Here is a 13,575-nt window from a genome sequence, read left to right on the forward strand (position 1 = left end):
CCTTATATGTTATAGTAAAAAAGTTCTTTAAAAAATATAAAATATAAGGTTTTATATTTAGATTGATTTTCGATCAAATTTAAAGTATTATAATTTTAAAGCTTCCGACTGTAATTCTTAGTTCTTATTGAATTTTCTCGAAACAGGTGCCAAAGCAAGTATCTGTTGCCAGTATTATCACGTTCTCGTACCGAGAAACAAAATTACATGACGAGTTTACGTTTAACTCTATTCGAACCGCTGTCTCAGATACTGTATGTCTACGGAGTAGTGAAGACGAAAGACGTGCTATAAAAGAGAAGTAAGAAGATTCGATCTATGTGATAATGAGACTCTTCCCGGTATACAGACGTATAACACCGATCTACCCATTTTACTCGCATCGGCGGCTCGTCTTTTCGTTTTACGCGTTGACTGCTTTTTATTGTTCAAATTCTCAATCGATATAAAATGTCACGCTCTCAATAGATCGAACCCATTGATTTATTATGCTATTCTCCATATCTCCCTATATATATATGTGTGTGTGTGTGTGTGTGTGTGTACTTTACAATGTGTTTTCATCACGACTGACTCAGCGATTGTTTAATTAAATTTCCTTACTTGTATTAAAGGTACTATTAAAGATAGTTATCTATCTAAATCTACTTATCAATTTTGAAGTTCTGAAAGAAGATAAAAGCCTTTCCTTGATCTTTTACGAGTACTCTCGAAATGCTCTTATAATTTGTTCACAAAAACTGAATAAGCATTACGTATCTCTATTTAAAGGCAAAAGAGTCTTAGGAAAATTTTCTGAACCCGAAAAAATATTAAATACTGACAATCAATTTTCGATAGTGTGTTACAAAAAAGTAAAATTTTTTGAAGTTAATTTGTACTAAAAATTTGAATGTGCAACCATGCAAAGAATACTGCAAAATATCAAATTATACTGAGAAAATTTTACTAAATTTTAATAAATATTTGCCTGAATTGGTAATTTAACATTAGGATAAATAATATTTACTCAATAAAAAATGATAATTAAATCAAATTAATGATTTTTATATCAACTAAATATACATTTAGTTTACATTTAGTAAATATTCCAGTCTTATTTTTATATTCAACAGTTTTATTATAACAAATTTTATTAAAATTTAGTACATTTTTTGTGTATAATTGACACTCGTTACACTGAAAGAAAAGAGTTGCCGTTTCAAAAAAATATTAGTTAATTCAAATGTAGTCACGGGCTGTTTAAGTAAATAATATTTATTAATTTAAACAAACATTTGTTAATTCAAAGTAATATATTGACATGATTTGTATATATTTAACTTAAACGTATAAATACTCAAATTAAATAATCGCTACAAACTAAATGCATTTAGTTCAGTTAACAACTTTTTTCTCAGTGTACCGTATTTTAACGTATAATTCTATATATTATTGAGAAATACTAGCAGTACATTAGTGATTAGAGCCTTATTATCATTCGGAGCAATTTATTATAATAATCTATTGTAATTTGATGTATCTCTATTCTGATAGACTTTTGTATTTACATTATAATCGACACGCTTTAAACATCATGGGAAAAAGAAATGTGACTGGAACAGCAAGTAAACTTCAGCCAATACTGACATCTTTAACGTCCACAGGACGCCTGTGTTCGTTATAATGGAGTGAACTTTACTCCTTTGTATCGTATGACTCTTAGTCGTTGTCATCGGCGGTAGCTACGGCGTTAAACGAAGAGCATCTCTAATGAGAAACTGAGTTGGATCGACCCGTAATAACGTAACGACGACGGCGTCTCGCATCTAATTACATTTCACTGGCGTTATGAGACAATATGTCTCGTTTGTTCATTTTTTGTTTCGAAAATAACATATTACAATAGAGCACGAATGAATTATATTTGAGTACGTAAAATTGTGTTTGATAATATCAAATTAAGCTGAAAGAGAATATTTCATGGCATATCAATAAATTGATATAAAAAATAGATAAAATGTTTGGTCAATGGAGTTAAGACAAAAGCAATTTCCGTTACACTCGACTCTTTTGCAATTAAATTGAAGACCTGGATAATAGCATTAATCAACTTACGCTGTTATTGCATAATCATCGGAAGTTTTGAAAATGAATCTGAACAGTAAATAAGGAAAATAAAATATTAAAACTTAATCATAATAAGTCAATTAATTCAAAGATTTATTCTTGTTTTCTTTATCATAGTGTATTCATGTTTAGCAGATACATTAGTCAAAATTTGTATTTATATAATACTCCTGCATTCTGTGCAATAACAGCGTATATTTAGAAAATTTAATTTATTATATATTTTTAATTGCGTCAGATATTCAATCACAATAATCTTTTGAAATGCCTTAAATATCCTGGAAAAAATGTTTTATATATAATTATATATATCTACAATATGTCAATGTTTTATATAAAGTAACTCCGATATATACACCGCATCTATCAAAAACTTAATTTATTAAGATTATTTATTATATTTAAAGTAAACGAACTATATCAGTAAAAACTTTATACTGTCTACTACTATGAAAAAAATATTAGAAATCCGAAATATTTATTTTTCATATTAAAAAATAAACTTTTTGAAACCCTTGCATTTTTGCCATATATCTCATAGGAATAGGATATACTTATAGGGATGGTTATTCATAAGGGGAGGGAGGATATGTACGGCTCAAGAAAAATTTATAAATAATGCATATAAATAAGACGTAAAATGACCCAAAAACTTATAAAATGTGTTTATAAACCTTTATTAAAAAATAAGAATGGTAAATATGTATAAGAAATAATAAATAATAATTACAATCTTTCTACATATGTTACAATTGTTATGACATAAGGTACATATTTCACATAATGTTTATTGCATTTAGTGCACTGAATTCAATCTGCGCATTTTGTATGCTTTGGGTGTAAATCCCGCTCGTTAAAAATGCCGTATGTCCCAAACAGGTGGGATATACAAGATAACAAACTAAACAAAGAATACGAAAGCAAAGCACTTGTATTTTGTTACACAACATGCTTTACAATTCCACTACACGTATGCATCGCGAAATAATCAAAGTTTTTTACACATCCTACAGTGATCATTTTATGATGGCGTTACTTATTACAATGACAAATCGATTCAACTCACAATAATTTTATTAATATTAACAGTAAGAAACTGAAATCATCACACAATATTAATATAACATAAAGACATGTAACAGAGTAGTTGCGGGAAAATTACTCCCACACCTTCTATTTTTTTTTACTTCTGCGGTGTAAATCTCAGCGCGGCGTATTTGTCGAAGTTACCCCATATATATAATTATATATAATTATATATAAAATATGTCTATTTATATAACATTTTTGCCCGGGTATTATTAAGATTATTAACAAAAATTTAAATAATATTTAATCTTTATGCTTTGTTGTTCAGTTATTCAAATTTAAAACAATACTTTATCTTTCAATTTATCAAAATAATTTAAATCTACTTCAGCTATCACATTGCATCCAGGTTTTCAATTAGACTTCTAAATTAGTTTAAAAGTTGTATGGAACTATTTCTCGTTTAAAGTTACGATATCTGTTAATTTGTAGCTATTATTTTGAAATATTAATCAAACGTAATTAAAATCAAACATGAAGGTAAGCATTTAGATCAAAGAAAATTAATTCTCTCGCGACGCGTTGATAGATTATCTATAGAATTCCATGATGTCTCTTAAAATGTTAATCTCCTGAATTGTATCCTAGCTGATTCAAAGTTAGTTAAAGACGTATACGATAGTTGCACCGATTAATGGCGCGTGTTGGGCTTGTCGTAAAGCCGGATTATGACTTTGCTTGGATAAACGTTTATATCTGGCCTGGCATGTTGCGGTGCAACCATACCAGGTCGGTTGCGGATATTACTTTGTGAAAGCGTATTTTACTTAAATGTATTTCGTGAGAATTAAGACATCTGCGAAACAATTTTGTAAGATTAATTTAGCAATTTTTTAAGTAACACATCTAATACTTTAGACGTATTATTTGTTGCAGTAACTTGAACCGCACAAAATTATAGTCGAAGTCTTAAATTTTTTTTAAACAATGTTGAAATAATCAGTAAAATAACAAAATGTTGCTCCAAATTGCTTGAAATGATAAGATAAAAACGTTATCGTTACTTGGCATAATAATAGTTTTTTAAAATATTAGATATTTAATGTGAGTGAATCAATTCTTGAGAACGTCGTAACAGAATTGCTTTTTCTTTCCAAAAAAGTCAAATGGTTAATAAAACCAAAAATATCCCAAGCACAAATTTTATTTAGATTTTTTGTGGGACATATATTAAAGTGTTCTTTCTAGGCTAATTCCAAAATTTCCTCTCTGAGAAAACTTTTACTCGAAATATATAGTACACGTAACGTATGCTATAGTATATAAAGTAAAATTTTTCTCGGAGAGAAAGTTTTGGAACGTAGCCCCGGAATGAAAAACTGGAAAAAAACATCACAATTATTTCTGATTCATATATCAACAGAACTTCTGCAATATCGTTGTTTCTCTATATTATTTTAGCAAAAAATTATCGATTTGTCAGATATGCTTTTGCAATGCTAATCCAGCATAAAATCCATATATTTTTAATATAGACTTCCATCGCGTGCGCAACATTTCCGTTTTAATTCGGATAGTTTTATATTATCGATATGTGTGGGAGAAAGTAAAATGTCGGAATGTCAGCGGTGTACAGAAGATTTTCCGGATTTTATACTTTTACTGTAATATGATAATATTTGTCTATCCGCGATATTGTAAGCGCGTGTGAAGTTTAGATAATGCGAACTTGACAAGATAATGCACCTTTTGATAGAGAAGACTCGTGTACAAAATCATTTGCGCGTCAAGCATTGAAGTAGAAGTGACTGCAAAATGTCGATCTACAGTATTCCACTTTAAAGTGAAATTCTATAGGGCAACTCCGGCAAATACGCCGCGCTGGGATTTACGCCGCAGATGTCAGAAAAAATAGAAGAAGTGGGAATAATTTTCTAACTAACTCGTAACTCTCTCGTAACTCTGTTACATGCCTTTATGTTATATTAGTATTGTGTTATGATTTCAGCTTTTTACTGTTAATATTAATGAAATTATTGTGAGTTGAATGGATTTGTCACTGTAATAAGTAACGCCATCATAAATTATAATCTACATAAAATGTTTTGATGATTACTGTAGGGAGTGTAAAAGACTTAGTGATTATTTCGATACGTACGTATAGTGGAATAGTAAAGGATGTTGTGTAGCAAAATACAAGTACTTTGCTTTTATATTCTTTGTTTAGTTTGTTGTCTTGTATATCTCACCTGTTTGGGATATACGGCATTTTTAGCGAGCAGGATTTTTTGCCTAAAGCATACAAAATGCGCAGATTGAATTCAGTACACTAAATGCAATAAACGATTTATATGAATGTACCTTATGTCATAACACTTGTAATATATGTAGGAAGATTTGTAATTATTATTTATATATTACTTCATATACATATTTACGATTCTTATTCCTTAATAGAACTTTATAAACACACTTTATAAGTTATTGTGTCATTATACGTCTTATTTATATGCATTATTTCTAAATTTTTCGTGAGCCGTACATCCTCGTCCCTCCCCCTATGAGTAGCCATATATCCCATCCCTAGGGTACATACGGCAAAAATGCAAGGGTTTCAAAAAGTTTATTTTTTAATATGAAAAATAAATATTTCGAATTTCTAATATTTTTTTCATAGTAGACAGTACAAAGTATATACTGACATAGTTCGTTTACTACAAACATAGTAAATAATACTTAAATTAAGTTTTTAATAGGTGCGGCGTATATACCGGAATTATCTTAATCGAAATTTCCTTGACTTCCCATCTTCCATGTATATCTACTTGAATTCCATGTTGAATTCGCTCGATTTAAGCTGGATTGAGTTGAGATAAAGATGCACGACGATATACAACGACGATTATAAATCATTGAAGTTGAAACAGACAATATAATTTATTATTATATTGTTTTAATAGCATGTTTTATAATTTTAGAATTTGTATAAGACTTAAATACATTAGTAGATGCATTTACATTATATGCATCTGCAAATATAATCATCGGCAAGTAACTACTAAATTTATATTAATTTCTGTAATCATAAAAAGTTACATAATATTGTTCAACAAAAAATGCACAAGAACGAAAGTAATCATTTTTCGATTTTTGGGCGCTCATGTTATAATTCTGTTCGCAATTTCCTCAAAATTGCGACGTGATAGAATAGTTTGATAAATGTTCATAACAGAATCATATTTAGCGTTTGACAAACTAAATGATTGTCTCTATTCTTATGTTAAGAAAAATAATTTTTTGTTAAATAATATAATTGAAGAATTTATTTCTTTATAAATCGTTCTTAATTTAAATTTAAGAAATAGATATTAATATATTATGTAAAGTTACAAAAACCTCACATAATCTCTAATTTTTTATCTATGAGTTGGACTATTTGGAAATATATCTGAGTCGTCAATTATAAATTTTTAAATAAAATAAGAAATAAAAAAAATGCGATAAATGCAGTAAGTTTGCTAATAAAGAGGTTAATGCAAAAATATCTTTTAATAATCTATTGGTAACCACAAGTGCAATTAGACTTACCTTTCAAAATATATTTCTTAAATATACATTTGCAAATACGTTAACATACATGGGACTGTGTATTTTCGCATAGAATTAAATAGATACATACTTGTGTCATATTCATATGCAGCAAATTGCAAATATAATTGGCTCGAGCTCGAGCGCATATTGGTTCGACCGCGATAATATTTATATAGATCTCAATATGCCTCATAAGAAATTGGTTTTTCTCCCTGTTTCAGTTATAGTGATGTGCGCTAATTCAACGACCATTCGGGAAATATTGCTAGCTGCCGAGGAGCTCGGGATGGTAGACTCAGGGGAATATGTGTTCTTCTCGATAGAGCTCTCCTCTAGGTGAGTAAACTCGCTTTTAGCACTAAGAGAAATTGCATACATTATTCGTTGGCGTGAATAGCGTGTTATTACGAAAGTTTCGTGCGAAATAAAAAATAATGATAAACATGTACGCGATCATATAAACATAACATTTCACGAACATTTAAATGAGACAGGATGTAAAATATTTTGCGTGTTTCAAACGCACAAGATAGAAAAATAGTTGCAAGAAAAACTCGTATATATCTGAGAGAACGAAATTAATTTCTTTTTTTAATCACACTATGTACTGAGAATAGAATTATGTTTGTGTATAACAGTTTTCCCTGTTTAATCCGAGAATAATCATCTATTGGGGTGATTTTTACACTCCAGTATACATACAGCAAGAAAATGAAACTCAATTGTAATAGGTTTTTTATTAATCAGGAATACACATCTATTTTTTATTTCATTTTATTTTTTTTAAATGTGAAGTAAATATATATACATAATAATCTCAAATGCTAATAACTGTAGAACAATTGATAATGTAAATATCAGGTTAACCTTTTTTCTTTTTTTAATCTGAAGATATTTTACTTAAAATATTCTATGTGTAAATACTTGTTAAAACCTTGTATATTATGTTGTCTAATGAGGAGATTTGTGAAATATTATTTGAGATAGCTTATACTATAAATCAGATTACAATGCTCAAAATCTGCAGCAATACGTTGTATGTAAAAAAACTGGAGCATAAACAGGGACACTTGCACAGTAGCGCGTGTCTCGGACACTGAAGCCGTTTTATAATTGAAACGAATGTGGAGTCGTACTCGGTACATATGGGCTGGCTCCTTATAGATGGAAAATTGCCATGAAATACGTCGCGTCTGTACTCATGGAGGGACAAAAAATAAATAAAAAGACCTGAATGAACGCGAACGATGCTGAACATTTCTTCATAGTAGATTGAAGTATATGTGCTCGTTCTATATAAAGAAGAGATTTTTTTATCTATGCAAATTAGAATATAATTTCTTTGTAAAAATTTATGTAAATATTTTTTGTTATTAATGCGATATCGTCGGTATATTATTCAGTATATTTCGGTAGTAATTACTTGTCTCGACTAACAATAAGTAACAAGCAATTTCTGTAACTATCTGGAACAATGTGCTAATATTAGCACAGTTATTTAACGTAATATGGTTAGAGTGAGACAATTAGGTACATTTACTTTGTTCATTCTGCTTCCTTGAGAAGCTTACTTTATGCTATCAAGAGTTAAATTTTAGAGTTTAGTTCAACTTAATTTATCCCTTGCCACACATCGATATCATCGACGCATGTGGTCGTGAAGCAATTTGCTCGATTAGATAAACTCACGTACATACTGTATATACAATTAAGTATGTTAATGCGCTCGCATTCACAGACTGCCTGATATGCGACTCACCGATTTCTTCTTTCGCAGGATAAAGCAATATCGATCTCTTCTTTCGAAGAATAAAGTTATATTAACTTTGAAAAGATGTCCCTTACATGTTAGAAAAAGAAATTTGACCAATGAAAATAAGCATGTCGGACGGCATTAAGTTTCTTGTTTGTACAAAGTGCACATCGTACGATCGTGTTGTTTAACGAAGATTTGAAAAGCTTTGTCCTGGAAAATTGCTAATCCTGGAACGTCGTAAACGTAACATAGTATGTGATTCTTTGTCATCGTAAGGAACTTACGATCGCATTCTTGGATGTTATTTTATTTTCTTGATGGTCTTATTCGAACAATGATCATGTATCTGCAAATGAAATTAAAGTGAGAGAGACAAACCTTGAATTTTAGTGATCCCGATGATAAAGATCGCACATTGGTGATCGTTCGATTACATAAAGAAAATATCCGTCTCTGTGAAAGTAAAACTATCGTAGCGAATATCCAGTTGCATTTTCGCTTCGTTCTTTGTCTCCCTATGGATCTCGTTAATAGAAGATCACGTGATTTCGGGTCGAGTGGAATTTATCCACTCGGAACCTTATCCCGCAGTCCTTCATTGAGATAAAATCGAATCAGAATAGACACAGTCATTGATACCATTGTAAACTGTATAAAGTTACTGAATTGTATAATCTTCACCATTCCAGTAATAGAGAAACAATGAAACAGTTTTCAGAAAGAAAAATATAAGCAAAAATTTTCGCATGAATTTAGCAAAATCTTGATTTCATAATTTTCAGAAATTTTTTTCCAGTGCAAAAAATGATGAAAATCGGATTTAACGAGCTTCATGTGAGATTTAAAACAAACACAGAATAGAAAATCTCATAGCTTGATGTTGACTTCAGCAGTAATTGGAATTTTTATTCATCAGTTTTTCCAGTTAGAATTAATCCAATAACCTTTCTACAATTGCCAGTCCATTGCCGATGTTGACCAAAAAAAATACCACGCGTCTTTTGAATTTATATTCATTGCGCAAAAAATGTACCCGGTTTTTTCTCGGATAATTAAGCATCTCCGATGTTCCCATCGTACATAAAAAGTCAAGAAATTTCCAGAATGCCAAGCGGAGAAAAAGTTTGCGGAGTGACTTAAGATTGCTTTCGAACTATGTCAATTTTTATTCGTTCACCTTAAGCTCGGAAGAGATGTGCAAGATATAAAAAAAATAAACAAGTGAGCCTTCATTGGCGAAGACGCCCACGGCGACGCCGTGTTATTCCCGACGACGTCACTTTATTTAATCACGCGCCCCGTAATCGTTTCGCCACCCACACCATGATTTTTTTCTACTTGAGAATTTTCACCCCTTGTAATTTAAGTGTTACACGCATTACATATGGTAGATGTTTATGACTTTTATATGTTCCAATTATACGTAACGATCGAGCATCATAAAATGAAAGTTATGATCTCTGATAACGATATAAAGGCGAAAAGCTGCTCAGTCACAGTGTAGTTAAATGATGTTTCACATCGGAACATAAATTAATTGGATCGTATATCATGTATCGCTTTAATATCAACGATTCCAGGAAACAAAATATACATAGTTGTAAAAATTCAATGTTTTTAACAATTCTCATAGTATATAAATATGAGAGAAATTATTTTTATAAATTTATTTCAATTAAATGTAGTAAGGTTAAAAGAAAAAAAAAAGAAAAAAAAACAATTTAAACTTTTACGTCCTGGATGTATTTGATATGTGTATTTTTTTAAGTTTATTTTTCATAATATAACCTTTTCTTAGTAGAATTTATATCACGAGCTGCTTTTATAATATTTACAGAACATTATATCGGCTTTAATATGGTAACATTAAATGAAATGTAATTATACAAAATAAGTAAAATAATCTTTTTTGAAGATTTCAATATGATACGTAATAGTTTATTATTTTAAAAATGCTTATCTTGTAACAGCAGTTTTTGTAACGATAAAATTTTCATAAAATTAAAGTCAAATCTTTTTATCCAATGATTCGACAAACGCGGGGATTTTTTTATATCATAATGATATATATCTGATAAAAAACTTATTGTGGAGTATCAAGTGAATTAATGTATTCTAGCGATAATGATTCCAAGGAGCCATGGAGAGTCGATGGTGACACAGACGAGAGGAACAAGAAGGCTCGAAAGGCTTATCAGGCCTTATTGACGGTGACGGCGCGCACTCCAGACAATCTAGAGTATCTGAATTTTTCGCGTGAAGTTAAATCCCTGGCTCAGAGCAAATATAACTTCATTTTCGGTAACAGCTCAGTCTCAACCTTCGTAACGGCGTTTTACGATGCTGTGTTGCTTTACGCTCTCGCCCTTAAAGAGAGTCTGCCAGAGAAGCCGGGTGAGGTCAACCTAGACGGCGGTAATTTGACGCGGAGAATGTGGGGGAAAAGTTTCAAGGGTAAGTTTCAGCTTTTCTCAGTTGTTATATTTATAACAGAAGTTATTCGGGTCAATCAAGCATGGCTTTAGCGAAAATTATTTATGTCGATCGTAGAGATTTCTTGTGCGGAATTATTTAAGAATTTACGATAAGTGTCTTCTCATTAACGATGGAAAATCATGTTGTCCATTATTAGTATTTGTTGCATTAGCGCTAATGGATCGTCGCACGGCGTTTGTAAATACAGTCGACAAAACTAGCACAGTTTCTTTTAGTAAAAAAACTTCAACGATAAATGTAACGATATCGACACATTGTCATTAAGAGAAAAAAATTAAACTCATAGAATAAAAATCGGTCTATGGAGTGGAAGAGGATGAAATTGATAATATCACTGTTAATTAGAGAAGCTTTGGCCAGAACAATTAAATTAACTATCCCGATGAATCGTTATTCGCAACAATCTGTCAAAGATATCGTCATGGCTTTCCAATTTTAATAAGAAAATTTATGCATCGTTTTTATCTTTCCCTCTCTTTCTAGTTCCTTCAAATGTTATTTGAACGTTTATAATATTTTCATTTTTGCCAAGCATATAACGTGTTCCAAGTATTAACTAAGCGCCTCTTTCAATTTTAAATTCTTCAATTAATTTGGAAGCGATCTTAAAAAATATTTGCAGTTGCACGTAAATAAATTTATATTATTCAAATATTTATCAGTTTGAGTTTACCTTATTTTATCTTGCAATATATGAGAATACAATTGCTTTTTGCTTTGGCTTTATGTCTCATCTGTCAAGCAAATATTTTTGAAGTATGATTATCTTTTATTTCCTTACATATACATATACATATACGCTACAAAGTTCCGTCCCGATCTTCGACTCGTGAGTTTTCTTAAAGAATTTTATAGCTGACGTAGCTAACGTCAAAAGAGATGCAAGGTTGCCAGTTTGCTTTGTACTTTTAATATATTTTATTCATGTCTTATGTTATATCTTCACAGAAAGAACGACTTTTCTGAAGTATCTAGAAATTTTGATATTATAGATATTGATCTGAAAATAATTTTATTGGACCACCGAAATAATGTAATACGTAGAAATTTCAATTAATCAAAATTATGTAGGAAACTTTAAGGATGCGTTCTATTTAACGTTCACAATAATCCTTGTATGCATCATTTCATCTAATTTGATAAACAGCAAGGATGAAATGTCGATTGTGAGCATTGCGAACGTTACTTAAGTGGAACACACTCAAAATGAGCTGCAAACAGTTTTGACAAAGTTTCTAGCAATCGGCTTGGGCGTCCTGCATAATTATTTTGCTAACCCAATAACACGAGTTTCAGATCAATAGCTAGCTAACTGTTTACATACTTAAGCAGAACCGTTTTATCGTGCTCCTATACGAGTATACATTCTCACAGAACATTGCGTTCCTATATATTGATTATGTCGAACTGCTGCGATCGTCATATGAGATTTTATCACCGTATGAAATCAAGTTCTTCGAGAATTAACAATTCTTTGCAACTACCTGACTGTAATATTCAATATTTAATTAAGTATTAAGTAATTAAGGCCCGGTTACATCAACGTTACTTTTACTTTAAGCGAGATTTAAAACTCTTTCTGTCTCATTTTAAAGCTGAAAAAAAGACGAAGAGAGTTTTAAGCCTCGCTTAAAATTAAAGTAACGTTGGTGCAATCTGAAATAAACCACTGAGTAATCGTATACTTTATTTTTGCATAATTATGATCAATTCCAGGAATAACTGGTGATGTAAATATTGATGAAAATGGCGATAGAATTGCGGATTATTCTCTGCTAGACATGGACCCGGAAACTTCCAGATTCGAAGTAAGACATCTCCGAAAATTAACAATTATCTATCTTTAATTATAACAATACAATTTTACCCAAAGTCCCCCGCAACTAACATAATTTAATTTGGAACGTTGCGAGTTGGTGAGCGAGTTTAATATTATCAAGCTAACTAGTAATAAGTATAAAATCCGACAACATCTCTAACGCGTATTGTTTTACTCTGTAACATACTCACGAACTTATTTCATCCTCTTGTGCTTTCATCTTATTCGTAAATTAATTCTCCACAGATTGTAGCCAATTATTACGGTGCGAATAAAACATTGGAATATATCCCTGGGAAACAAATTCACTGGGCTGGTGGTCGTTTAGAACCACCCCCGGATACACCTACGTGCGGATTCGACGGATCATTATGTCCTGATAATTGTGAGTGGGTAATGTTTTTTTAATCTTAGTTTAAATATAATATGCGATATAGAATTGCGAAAATACGATAAAAATATATATTCGCATTTAACGAGGGATAAAACGATTTTCATATTTAATAAACTTTAATACCTTTTCGTGACTAAAAATTATGTAATATTTATAACTGGACTGTTTAAAATAAAACATAGAACTTTTTTTGCAATCGCGTTGGCATAATTCTGTGTGATTCTTTTAGTGCATTAAGCAATCTGATCACTTGATTCTCTCTCTCTCTCTCTCTCTCTCTCTCTCTCTCTCTCTCTCTCTCTTTCTTTCTTTTTTCTTTCTTAGGATATATTCCAAAACGTCACCGAGGAAAATTTTATTCGAAATATATAATACACGTAA

General features: G+C 30.7%; 1 protein-coding gene across 3 annotated transcripts in view; it reads left to right on the forward strand.

Moving 5' to 3' along the window:
- Positions 1–13,575, forward strand: part of LOC108752303 (atrial natriuretic peptide receptor 1-like) — a 112,265-nt gene that overhangs the window by 42,764 nt on the left and 55,926 nt on the right. For all 3 annotated transcript variants that reach the window (XM_018493043.1, XM_018493041.1, XM_018493042.1), the window contains 4 exons: positions 6,951–7,065; positions 10,605–10,939; positions 12,698–12,789; positions 13,047–13,185. In XM_018493043.1, the coding sequence (XP_018348545.1) occupies positions 6,951–7,065; positions 10,605–10,939; positions 12,698–12,789; positions 13,047–13,185 (681 nt within the window). The remainder of the gene's footprint in view (positions 1–6,950; positions 7,066–10,604; positions 10,940–12,697; positions 12,790–13,046; positions 13,186–13,575) is intronic.

The sequence above is a fragment of the Trachymyrmex septentrionalis genome, unplaced genomic scaffold (genome assembly GCF_001594115.1).
Source record: "Trachymyrmex septentrionalis isolate Tsep2-gDNA-1 unplaced genomic scaffold, Tsep1.0 scaffold6, whole genome shotgun sequence".
NCBI classification, from domain to species: Eukaryota; Metazoa; Arthropoda; class Insecta; order Hymenoptera; family Formicidae; genus Trachymyrmex; species Trachymyrmex septentrionalis.